The sequence below is a fragment of the Hylobates moloch genome, unplaced genomic scaffold, assembly GCF_009828535.3.
Source record: "Hylobates moloch isolate HMO894 unplaced genomic scaffold, HMol_V3 SCAFFOLD_2, whole genome shotgun sequence".
Taxonomy (NCBI): domain Eukaryota; kingdom Metazoa; phylum Chordata; class Mammalia; order Primates; family Hylobatidae; genus Hylobates; species Hylobates moloch.
The window spans coordinates 176820813-176833890 of NW_026652277.1; the positions used below are offsets into that span (position 1 = coordinate 176820813).

The 13078-nt window shown below is 47.8% G+C and overlaps 1 protein-coding gene across 1 annotated transcript; it reads right to left on the reverse strand.

The window, feature by feature from the left end:
• Positions 1 to 1603: 1603 nt before the first annotated feature.
• LOC116477021 (thrombospondin-2) lies at positions 1604 to 7895 on the reverse strand. Its single transcript, XM_058435736.1, has 5 exons — positions 7359 to 7895; positions 5049 to 5605; positions 2865 to 2949; positions 1975 to 2030; positions 1604 to 1876 (listed from the first exon to the last, which is right to left on the reverse strand). Exons 1-5 carry the CDS (start codon positions 7408 to 7410, stop codon positions 1604 to 1606), a joined length of 1023 nt encoding a protein of 340 aa, XP_058291719.1. The 5' UTR covers positions 7411 to 7895.
• Positions 7896 to 13078: the final 5183 nt, after the last annotated feature.

Here is a 13078-nt window from a genome sequence, read left to right on the forward strand (position 1 = left end):
AGGCGGGGTCCAGTCCTCAGGTCAGCGGGGCCTGCGTGGATGCAGCTGGGGCCCAGGCTCTAGGTCGGAGCACACCTCACCCCCATCTGGGACCCCGCTTCTTCTCAGGGGTGAGGATCCCATCTTTGAAATGCCTGACTTCTCTCCGACAGTCCATTATTGAGGAATGACTTAGACATTTTACAGCGCTGTCAGGCATTCCATGATCGAGTTTTTATCACTTGGTTATAAACTGTGCTGCAATTCACACTAAGCTCAGAAGCTTCCCCTCGGATTCATGATGCCCATAACCACGTACAATCAGGTCAATATCTACGTATTAATGGAGACAAAGAAACCACCCTGAGTGGATTTTACCCAGCACACTGATCTCTAACTAACCTAGGGTATTTGGTTTTCATTCCTTTAAAAGTTAAACAAAAGACCGCATGTATCTTTGCTTCTGCTCTGGCTCTGACAGGAATGTAGTTTTTCCTGGTAGTAAAACCTTCCAGCTAACTCGCATTTCTCCAGGCTTCTGCCAATATGCTCAGTTGTAAAATAATAATGGCTCAGCCTCTTCACAAGGTTACTCTCACTTTTAACAAACAGTGAAAAAGGGGGTTTCGTTACCAAGCACCAATCCATGAACTAGCTGTTTCTCTAAGACCAATTTTCCTTAAGTCTGACATAACCAGTGAAGAAGAAGAAGTCTTTGTTGGCAAAGATCTCCAAATGGGACATTGGCATCCACCTGGCTTTGAGTAGACTAACCCATGGGTGATTGCCACATATGGTAGATATATGTATATGTATATAGGTAGATATATGTATATAGAGTCATACTTATTCTAATTCTGGAGATAACAGATCTAGATTTCTCTGTAAGGCTTTTTTTTTTTTTTTTGGAAGATCTAAGAGTTTCCCATAAGTTTTAAAGGTTTGCTTTTAATAGTTCCAGGGATTATTGACTTGTACCTGTGAGCCTAGGAAGTACCTGGTGAAGGAGGCTGCACCTACCAGGGCGTATGCTGGCAACACACACACACACACACACACACACACACACACGGTGCCTGCTCACATAGAGGTGTAAGTCATGTTTGTCATGGTAGGTTAGTTTTACTCACTAACCATTATGACAACTGACTCAACATGCCATGGACAACCTTAGCTCTAGTTTAACTGAACCCACGTGAAATTATAGTACAAACATGTGATTAGGAACACCGCGAAGGGTATATTTTCTTTCATACAAAGAATATTTGCATATATGTTTTGTTTATAAAGACAATATTTTTCTATATCAGTGAAAATACACACACACACACATATACATATAAATATATCAGACTGAAAAAACATTATTGCAACAAAAAGTACCCAAACGCCCCACAGCCAACTGCACCCCAGGAGCCCTGGGAAGAGCACTGCCTCGTGAAGCTGAGGCCCCGGCAGGCAGAGTGCTGGAGCCAAGATAACGCCGCCTGTGCTGCAAATCACCCCTCAGGTAACAGGCACAGCGAGGGTCATGGTGGGGTGACAGTTGGAGCTGAAATGAGGGTTGGTCTTAGAACACCCTTCTCCCTGCATTGATGATCAAATGTCTCCTTGTTCTCTGTCCTCACAGGACGTGCACAATGACCAGGACCTGCAAAGTGTAACTGAAGAGTGGGCTACGCACCCCCGTTCTGAAGTAGGCGGTGGGCTCAGAGTCATTGTGCATCAAAGATACCAAATCCCACATGTTCCTGATGTATAGATTCATGACATAACAGTTTACACTTGTCATAAATTGGAATTGAAATGGCCTGGCCTTCACGCGCACACAGCCACACCGTGTGGCAGACGCGAGCTCCGCTTTGAGGCTGTCAGACCCAGGCAGCAGCCCTGCTCCCTGCTCAATGGGGAGCTCGACGCAGCAGCCACACAGCACCCCCTTGGGCGCCAGCCTTCATCTTTGTAAAATGAATAAAGTGAAAGTGCCCATCTCACGTAGTCATTCTGAAGATTAAATGATGTACGACATTTAATGAACCTGTCATAGTGACCTTCAGAATTAAATGCTCAAGAAAATATTGGAAAGTATGCTTGGAAATATCATTCACAATTGTAACTAAAAGAAAAGGTGAGATCATCTGTCAATGATTTAAGTAGCATAGATTTCCATCATATGATGGAGTCAACAACTATGAACAGTATAAGAAAACTTCTAGGTGGCTCACACCTGTAATCCCAGCACTTTGGGAGGCCAAGGTGGGCGGATCATGAGGTCAGGAGATGGAGACCATCCTGGCTAACACGGTGAAACCCCGTCTCTACTCCAAATACAAAAAATTAGCCTAATGTGGTGGCAGGTGCCTGTAGTCCCAGCTACTTGGGAGGCTGAGGCAGGAGAATGGCGTGAACCCGGGAGGTGGAGCTTGCAGTGAGCCCAGTTCGCGCCACAGCACTCTAGCCTGGGCAACAGAGTGAGACTCTGGCTCAAAAGAAAAAAGAAAACTTCTATAAAAGTCAGGTTCGACAAATATCTATGACTTTCCTTAGGCAGACGAGCATCACACATTAATATACTGGAAAAGTTGTCTATATTTCAACTCATATTAAAGTACCAGCTATTTATATTTTGTCTTCTATAATAAAATTGTTTGGATTATTAAAATCTACTTAAAATTAACTGTTTAATCAATTTATGATTTTCAGATATCAACATGTCTAAGTTGACCAGCTAAGTCACTCAAAGACAATAGTGGTAGTTACCCAAATATTTTTACTTAAATTTTTACAAGATGCATGCACACACATACACACACACACACACCCCATGTCACAATAGAAACCCATCCAAGCCAGTATATAAAATGCATTTTTCAAAAGACACCTACCTCCCTGGCCTTGCTGGCAACCCTTCTTGCTTAGAATATCTTCCACAGAGTTTTCAAACACTAGGTGGACGTTCTGAAGCAAACCCTGTAAATATACACAAGCAGAAAAATAGAGCATCTGATGTTTGATGCCAAGCTAACCGACATTCTAAAAATACAAGTTGGAATCTTCAAGTAGTGACAGTATTTCCTTCTACGTAGCAGGTTTGCAATCTCTTTATAATCGGTTTTTCTGTATATAGTACTTTTGAAATTTTGTTTTTGAGCATGACACAAGAAATGGGAGTGTAATGTAAGAAATCTACCTAGAAGAAGGAAATGTTTCATAAATAAGAGTGAGATGGCCCTTGGAGAGGTGTGGCCTGCTGTGTGTTCTGGGCATGTTCCCATGGACGTTCAAGGCCATTCGTTCCTTGCAAGTCACTCATGATTAGCGAGTTTCTGCATTGGGCTAAGGGGCCCACAGAGGCCCACTGGTCCACTCAGAGACACAAACCCTGGACCTGCAGGAGTGCCTTCCGCAGCTGAGTTATGACGGGGCTGGGCCAATCCTATATGGTATGGAACTCCTGGACACCCATGAGAAATTGACTCAACAACAAGCTATGCATCTCTAGGCCTTTTACTTGAATTACTGAGTTTAACCACGTACTTACTTCCAAGGCCCTACACGTCCGGGAGGGAGCAATGTACCACACACCATTGTGATTCTAAAGACCTGCAGTTTAAGATTCATTTCCAAACATATTTTAACCAAAATGGACATGAAACCATTCCCTCATAAATCACTAGCCCTTTCCCTTGGAAAAGGGCACCTGCTACTTTGCTCTCCCATCATTTCGCTACTAAAGCAAACATTTAGGAGCGGTTTCGGTTGTGATCAAAAGAGTCTGGGATTGCCAGAAACATTTGAATAGGGTTGATTCCTTGATCATCAAACCAGCCTCAATCTCAACTGATGATAATTAGTGCAGTTAGGGAAGCACACATGGGGCAACCCTCGCTGATTAATGGTGGCTTAGGCATGCATTGTTGTGTGTGTGTGTGTACTTGTGTGTGGTGTTTGCATGTGAAAGGGTGAGTGCATGTGTGAAAGTATGTATGTGCTGACAACTGCCTGTGGTTCTGCATGCATTGTGTGTGCACGTGTGCCTGTTTGTGTACACATGTGTGATGGATGTATGTGCATGCATGAGTTTGCATGAGGTGTTTGTGTGTATGTATATGTAAGTGTGTGTGCATGTGTGCACGTGTATGTGTGTGTACATGTGTGGTTCTGTGTGTGAATCTATATGATGTTCGTGTGTTTATGTGTGTGGGGGGAATGTGTGAGTGTATGTATGGTGTTTATGTGTGTAGGTATGTGCATGTGATGTGTGTGACTGTGTGGTACTTTTGTGCACATGTGTGTATGTGTGTGTTCACATGTGTGTGGTGTGTGCATTGCATGGCTGTGCATGGTGTGTGCACACCTGTTTTGTGCACACATATGCATAAGTGCTTACATATGGTTGTGTGCACATGTGCATACGTGTGTTCACATGTATGTGTGTGGTGTGTGTGCATGTGTGGCATGTGCACATGTCTGTGAATGTGAGTGTATGCACGGTGTTTATTTGTGTGTGTGCATGGGTGCCCATGTATGGTGTGTGCTCGTGTGTGCATGTGTGTGTTCACATGTATGTCTGTGTGGTGTGCATGTGTGCACATGAGTGTATGAATGGTGCTTATGTGTGTCTGCATGTGTATGCCCATGTATAGTGTCTGTGTGCACATGGGCATGCATATGTGAGGGTGTGTTCACATGCATGTGTATGTGGTGAGGTGTGTGTGTACATGTCTGTGCATGTGTTGCACGGTGTGTGTACATGTGTGATGTATATACATATGCGAGTGTGAGTGCATATGCAGTGTTTGTGTAGATGTCTTTGGATGTGTGTTCATGTGTTTGTGTGGGTGTGGTGTGTGTGTGCATGCGTGCACATGCCTGTGGCTATGTGTGGTGTGCAGTGTGTGCATGTGGTGTGTGCATGCATGTGTGTGAGCACGCGTGTGGATGTGCAGTGTGCTTCTCTAAGGCCAGGCTCTGCCTGCTCAAGCATTGCATCACCAGATGCACTAGCGGATCAGTTCCCAGCAAAGCTCTTTCCTCCCTCACGGCGGCCACCTCCCTGCAGAGCGTACCCTGAAGTGACTCTCTCTGGCAGAGCCTTTGGCCACGTACATCCGGCTCTTTTCCGCCTGCAGGTGCTCGTAGAAGGGCTCGTCCAGAGCGAAGCTGTCTATGAGGTCGCAGCCCACGTGCAAGCTGTAGGTCTCGCCAGCCACCTGCACGGTGATGTTCTTCCACTGCGAGTCAGCCAAGCCGACGTCCTCCAGGGAGACCACATGCCGGGTGCCGTCGATCCAGTAGGTGAGATCCAGCGTGTCCGCGGGGCCATTGGAGACGATCTCGAACTGCCTCTGGGAGAGACCGGGGCCCTCCAGAGCCAGCAGCGTGCCCCTGGACTTGCCGTCCTGCTTGAGCTGGGCCGTGAGGAAGAAGCCCTCCTTCTGCCGCATGACCTTGGTGATCTTGCTGAGATCATCTGCGTTCACGGGTGGGATGTAGTCAAAGCGCACGAAGCGGTAGGCCGGCACGCCGGGGTCGGGCCCGCGGAACTGCTTGGCGCCAATGGTCTTGCGGTTGATGTTGCTGATACTGAAAAGGTCGAAGGTCATGTCTTTGTCCTGGTGACCAGCTGCAAAAGGAGCCGCAGTGGAGAAGGGTGACGTAGGGGAAGAGGGCGAGGTTGGCCTGACCCAGGGTGACAAACCAGAACCTCGCGTGTAAGGAAATTGACGAGGCCTCCCAATGTGCCGCAGCTTCTCTCCCTTTTTTATAGGAACGCTAGAGCCAGCTCTGATGAAAAGCCACTATCCTCCGTGCCAGGGCCACTCCTCAGAGTGTGGTCCCAACGCAGCTGCGGGTCTGTGGCATCAGTTTCTGTCCCCGGCTGGTCGAGGAGCGTGTGCCAGAAGGTAAATCGGTGGAGCCAGGCAGCGCCCTGTCTGTTCAGCCGGCCCTTTGCATAGCCCGACCTCCTTGGTGAGGGAATCCTGGCCTTGATTGACATTCTGGCACATGTCCCAGGTCACTCTGTCTGGCTCTTCTACCTCACATCTGAGGCTGAAAAGCAGCCGTCCTGTCTACCAGTTGATTGCTCAGGAAAAAACCAAATAAATGAATAAACTGGGAAAGACATGGATCTTGAGCCTTGCTATTGATAGAATGTCAGAAAGCAGCTAAATCGTATGTTGCTTTCTTGTTGAGATCAACTGCCTAAAACCAGTCATGTCAGCAGGTTGTTATTTTGTAAAAATGTATTCTCCAACTCTTAATGCACCCTGTGGGTAAGGATCTGAAAGAGTGGTCAGTGTCAAGTATAGAAACAAATGGTTTTAAGTCACCACCTAAGCTATCGGCAAGAAAAGTGATCAGATCTCACCAAAATCATAACAGTTTAAATAATTCAAAGCTGGGCACGGTGGCTCACACCTGTAATCCCAGCACTTTGGGAGGCCGAGGCAGGCGGATCACGAGGTCAGGAGATCGAGACCATCACGGCTAACACAGCGAAACCCCATCTCTACTAAAAATACAAAAAATTAGCCGGGCGTGGTGGAAGGCGCCTGTAGTCCCAGCTACTTGGGAGGCTGAGGCAGGAGAATGGCGTGAACCCGGGAGGCGGAGCTTGCAGTGAGCCCAGATCACGCCACTGCACTCCAGCCTGGGTGACAGAGCAGGACTCCGTCCCCAAAAAAAAAGTAATACACTGAACAGAAAGTTTAAACAAAGCCTTCCTTTTCATCTAATATTTAGCAAATTAGAACAGTATAATATGCAGGGTTGCTGACAGAAGTGGGCATTGGACCACTTTCCATAGAGTTATTTGGCAAGAATTAAAAGCTTTGATTCAGCAATTCTAATTTTGTAACCTATCCAAAGGATATAATCACAAATGCTGCTTAAGATTTATCCACGTCAATATTTTTTGTGTCATCATTTATGCTAATGAAAATAAACCAATCTAAGTGGGAATTGATTGAAAAAGATCAGGCTTTATCTGTGAAGAAATATTATGTGGTCATTAAAAATCATACTATAGAAAAGTAAACACATGGGAAAATATTTAAAGAAGGAAGAAAGTGGAGCAAAAAGAATTCAACAAACACCAAATACCTGCAGTGTTGTGAATATTCTCTATAGAAAAAAGGATAAACTGTACAACTCTAGGTGGAATGGCATTTTTCTCTAACACCTGAATTTTCCAAAGATAAATTATCTCTTGTCATATTGGCTCAGAAGTAAGTTACTATTTTATTTATAAAGGAGCTAGAAGGTCCTCACGGGTAAGATTGTCCAACCACACACTTGATTTTGTCATCTCTCCTCTTGCAGCTAAGCCACATCTCCCAAGCCCGAGAGAGACCACAGGCTCTGAGGACACTCACCTTGCGTGCTGGGCCACACCCACAGAGCCAGCAGGACCAGCCTCCAGACCATCCTGCCTCCTGCAGCTTAGCTCCTGGGAATACAGGAAACCCTTGTTAGTGATGAGTCCACAGCTGCAACCCTGCCTGTGAGCGAGACTGGCCCAGTGACTCACGTGACCATTGAAAACCAGTTTGCATATAAAACTCAGCACCAGCTGGATTTGTGGCAAACTAAGAGCAAAGGAGGAAAGTTACTCTTCAAGCAGGGTTCTTCTAACTATAACTAAGATTTGTTGGGCTGGCATTTGCCGGCAAGCACTGTGCTCACCACATTCTAAACATTCCTGTTATTTCGTCTTCATAATAGCCTGGGAGGTCAGTGGTGCTCTAATTATTCTCATTTTACAGATGAGCAAATGGAAGATGGGCAAGTTCAGAGCTTGCCTGGAGTAATTCTGTTCATACAACTCATAGACAGGACTTAGATCTAGAAAGTTTGAATTTAGAAAAATATCCAGCCTGACAAAAATAATCTGTGAATGCATTTTGTGTAAATATCCAGGGAAAAAAACAGTAATGCATAACCTAATTAAATAGAATGAATATCAACTGTAAAAAAAGTTAGAAATAAACTTAATTTGGTGAATTATACTTACAAAAAAAACAGAACACTCGACTTAGCCATCATTTTGACCCTGCCTCTTTATTTTCCTGCAGGCCTGTTTTTTCCATTCTTGGGGATTTTAAGTTGGCACAGCTCAGTGGAGGCTGGCCCCGAAGTCAGGAGATGTGGTCCAAAGCCCGGCTGCGCGATTAACCCTGTGGATCTCAGCTTCGCCTCTCCCGGGTTAGCAGGAGCCTGTGGGTCCCAGGGCTCCCCAGGTCCCTTCCAGCAATTGGTCACACCCTGCTCTAGGCTGAAGGGAAGACTGAGACCCCAGTTCTTCCCATATTTAGAATATCAAAGGCTGTTAACTTCTCATTGTTAATCCAAGGACTCTCCCTCTCCAGAAACAACATTTGGTAACCTGGAAATCCTCACCTTCCAGGAACAGAGAAACGTTCCTCGGAAGAAGAGAAATGCTTGGCAGCAACTCCAGACCCCCACCCATCTGCTCCTGGAACCCCCCCCAACCATCTGCTCCCCTCAGGGCCTCCCCCGGGGTCCTTGGTGATTGTTTCATCTGTCCTGGCTCCGGAAGCAGCACAGCCCGCGGCCAGAGCCAGCACCAGGCTGAGCAGTGCTGAGCACCAGCTGTGCAACCTAGGGAAACCTACTTAACTTCCCTGCCTCAGTTTCCTCATCTGTAGAATGAACCATAGCATCATGCAAAATGCCCACCTCATCGGGTTGTTATGAGAGATGAATTCGGCAAATGAAACTTCACCAGGGGCTGACTTAGCCCAGCGAGCCACAGGCATGAGTTCCAGGAGCAGAATGTGCCTCTGGCTCTGGGGCGCTTTCTACTCTAACTGCCTGATGCAGCCGCAGGAATAATGGTGGTGCTGATAGGGCCTTTCTATGGAGCTCTGAAGAGGGTTTAATGGCAGGAGTGAACACTTGGCCATGAGCTTAGAACAGTACCTGCATGCAGTAAGCACCACAGAACGGTGTTAGAATACGCAGGTCAGGTACAGCCTTGGCAGGCTCTTCCCACCTCTCCACCTCATCAGCCCACGCTGCCGGCACATCGCAGTCCCCTAAGGACAGCTGTGTGGGGCTGGCCCTGCAGAGGCCAGCCAAGAACAGGATGGTAAATGCGAAAGTTCTGGATGCCCAGCTTCATAAGGACAGGTTAGAAAAAGTAAATCAAACTCCTTTGACGAAACCAGATCCGACTGTCTCTGCCTTGAGGTGGATTCTCACAAGAGCAGGAGGCTAACAAAGCATCCCCTGCTGCGGATTGTCAAAGGACAGTGAGGTTCCATCCCACAGGAAGGATGAGCAGCCAGGCTACCTGGCCTCAGCCCATCCAGGGACACCGGGCAGGGATGGAGCCACGGATGAGCCAGTGCCGCTCACCCCTGCCCCAGCCTCTGCACGCCACACATCCATGTTTATGCTTGTGTTTTTCCAAAAGAAAGATTTCAGTGCCTGTCTGCAGCAGAATGTAGTTTGAATTTGCAAAGGTCTTTTAAAACTCTTTTCATATGAACAATCAAAGTAAAAGATAGCTTTGCAGAGAGCTAATTGTTTACCGGCCATCCACCACCCACAGCAGTCTGATTACACACCAGACTCCTGGGTGCTCAGCCCCCAGTCCTGGGCAGCCAAGCCCACCTTCCTTAAGTGGTAGCCAGGCAACCTGCCAGCTCGCTTTTCATATGCAAACTGCCCCAAGACTGTTAAAAGTCACTGCGTGTCCCGACAGTCACAGGATTTTCCATAGACTTACCACAAATACTCTCTGGTTACGTTCAAAACCACTTTTCAGCTACTCATAATGTTAAGGATCAGAGTTTCTCTCTAATCTACTCATAATGATGGTAACAATCAGAGCCTCTCTCTAATCTCCGGTTACTTTTCAGATATTCCGGGAGTTGTTTCTAATTCCCTCCTCAATAACAAACGCTCATGTGGAATCTTCTTATTCTGAAGCTGAAAACATAACGCATTTACCTGGGTTCCCAGGCAGGTATATGCATTAAAATAGCAGCAACCACAACCCTGAGAGAGGAAAGGGTGCCCGGCTGGTGAAAGCACAGCCACGGAGGAAAAGCTTAGGAGCGGCCACGTGCCTTGCTCTTCAAGTGGGCAGTAAAAACACCACGTGAAGAAACACTTGCCGTTTAGTGTTAATAGATACACCACTCACCTTTAGTTAAGAATCTAAATTGCTCTGTTTTCTTCTCCGCTTCTTAGAGTTGGAGAACTCTAATTTCTTAAAATTAGAGCACGATGAAATAATCGATTGGGTTTAAGAAATAATCGTACCTGGTTTGCCAAAAAGATGCAGTAATGACTGGTTTCAGTGTTCCGGACCGAGTCAGAAAGGCTCAGGCTCTGCTGGAGCGAGAGACTGGCCCCGCAGTGCAGGACGCTCCGGTGGACGTGGCCGAGCGGCTCCCGGGCAGCGCGGCTTTATATGCCGCTTCTTCTGTGCAGGGCTGTCAATCAGACACATGAGGAAGCACGTTTAATTCATTCCTTCGAAGGAATGACATCATCCCCCTTCTGATCTCACCATTTGCTCCGAGTACCTGCTGCAGGGGTCCAAGTCCAGCCCCTCTGTACTGGAGGCCGCCTCCTCCTCCTGCACCCCGGCCCCTGCCAGACAGGCCTGGGAGGAGCCAGACAGAGAGAGGGAAGGCAGGGACTCACTTTTCCTGTCTTCTCTCAGGAAATAAGATGCTATAAATAACACTAGCAAGATTGGCTAGAACTCCTCATTTTGCTTAAGAGAAAAAAATGCAAGTTCTATGCCTTAAATATGTTTCGAATTACTCAATGTGATATTGGTCTTTCTAAACCAAATGAGTGACTCTGAATAACACATAAAATACATCGGTGAGTATCAATAATCAGTCTGTATATTAATAAAGTTATTATGGTCAATAATCAAGTTTATTATGTGACAAAAATGAAACTTAATGTAAAAGGAAGCTGCCAACATTTATCTCAGGCAGTTAGAGGACTGAAAAACTACTGCAGCTTTGGGAAAATTCATTTTAACCCAAATTCTGCTTCATTTGCCCAGTGAGGAACTCCTAGAAGGACGTCTCCCAGTGGATGTGCAATACCCATAGAAGGGTGCGTCCCAGTGGACATGCAGTACCTGGCCAAGTCCCCTTGGTGCACACTTTCACGTGGCCCCATCACAGGAACAGCCTGACGTGCAGCAGCACAGAGCAAGGACTCCAGAGAACCAGAAGCAGTGGCAGCAGCTAACCCCCGCCCCTCCCACACCTCAGGCATCACCCGCAATCAGGGTGCACTCTGCATGGGGGTGGGGGGCGCCGCTTCTCAGAGGTCAGGGTGGATGATGGATGGGGAGGGGCTGCTTCTCCCAGGTCAGAGTACACAATGGAAAGGGAAGCTGCTGCTCTAAGGGGGGGGTTGATGGTACATGGGGGAGGGGCTGCTTCTCCCAAGTTGGGCTGGACAGTGGATGGGGGAGGTGCCACTTCTCCCAGGCCAGTGTGAAAGGTGGATGGTGGAGGGGCTGTTTCTCCCAGGTCAGTGTGAAAGATGGCTGGGGGTGTGTTGTTTCTCCCAGGTCAGGGTTAATGGCAGACAGGGGAGCTGCTGCTTCTCCCGGGTTGGGGTGGACCTTGGATGGGGGAGGTGCTACTTCCCCAGGTGGGGTGGATGGTGACTGGGGAGCTGCTGCTTTGCTTGGAGCCACCTGCACCTGCTTCATGTCGGCACCTGCCTGTCGGGTTCCTTCACGTTTGTGTGGAGTTGTCAGCCTGGCCATGGACCCGTCAAGTCTTAGTTAGAGAACATTGAAGCGAATTTCTGTGGACACAGCCCTTACTGTGTCTGTGGCAGGGGAGTGTCTCTTAAGCCTCCGGGCATTCCCCCACAGGGGGCCAGCGCCGCAGAGGTCGGCAGGCACCACGAAGAGCAAGCCTCACTTTCTGGCCTCTGTCTTCAGGGAGGCTATGCGAGCGGGTGTGGGAGAGGGAAGGAGCTTTCATTTGTGAAAACCTCTGTTTTTCCTAATGCCACCTGCTTATTTATCACTTGGCAAACATCAGTTTCCGACCCATGCACAGACAAAAGCCTCCAAGAGTGTATGTGTCATGTTTAAGGTATGTTATTTTGCTTTTTAAGCTGTTGGGGACAAAGTCATCATTTGAATTAAAAAGTAGTTTAAATTGATGTTATCTCAAATTCAAAAAAAGTATAACCCAGTTCCCCGTAAAGAATTTTCAGTGGATAATTATCCATTCATCAGTTTGAGTTTTTCTGCCTCCAGGTTAGTTTTTCCTGGGGCCAGAACATGGAGGGTGGCATCCCCTACTCCGCGTGCCACGGCCTCCCCTGTTCCTCAGTCCACAGAATGAGTGTTTCCTGATTAAAGCTGAAGACACGCAGCTCTGCTGCTCAGCACTTCAGGAGCATGTGGTGAAGACCGTGACACTCACTGGGGAGGAGGAAGGAATGTAGTAATGACCCTCCACGTGCCGATGGGTGGGTGCAGAGAAGATGGGCCTCCTTCTGTAAAATCTGGCAGCCCAGAATCAGGGAAGTCTGGTTAGAGGAGACAGAAGGTAAGCCGATTGGAACACGGCCCGTGAATGAGGTGTCCCCGGTTGAGAAAGTATTTCAGGCAGAGAGAGTGGGTAGGTGTTCATGGTGCAGAGAAAGGCAGGTTCCTGGTGCAGCGCCCAGGCCGGTGCATGGAATGGGCTTCATAGACGGTGGAAGTCACAGAGAGGTTCCTGGCAGGGTGAGGCGGGACTTCGCAGTCCCACGTGCAGGGGGCCAGAGGAAGAGTAGAGGGGACAGCCCCTGGTCAGCATCTTCCCTCGGCCCCCTGGGGGTGAGGAGGAAGGGAGATGTGAGGATGAAACAAAAAGCAGTCAGAGGCCTCAGCAGGAAAGCCAGCGATGCTGAGGGAAGCATCATCACGTGTGAGCGCGGGAGGACGAGGGACAGACACGCAGCAGGTGGAATCATGTCCTCCCAAGTTCACGTCCACCCCAAACCTGTGAATGAGCTTACTGGAAATACCACAGTGTTTGTGGATGAAATCAAGTGCCGATGTCGTCGAACTGATGTAGGGCAGGCT

What these genes read in the sequence shown, in the direction of transcription:
- LOC116477021 (XM_058435736.1), bottom strand. Translation starts at nt 7,410, where the DNA reads ATGGTCTGGAGGCTGGTCCTGCTGGCTCTGTGGGTGTGGCCCAGCACG. An exon ending in CCAGAGAGAGTCACTTCAGG is followed by an intron (nt 2,950 to 5,048) that starts GTACGCTCTGCA and finishes GTATATTTACAG; the next exon opens with GGTTTGCTTCAGAACGTCCA. An exon ending in TTAATCTTCAGAATGACTAC is followed by an intron (nt 1,877 to 1,974) that starts GTGAGATGGGCA and finishes CCCATTGAGCAG; the next exon opens with GGAGCAGGGCTGCTGCCTGG.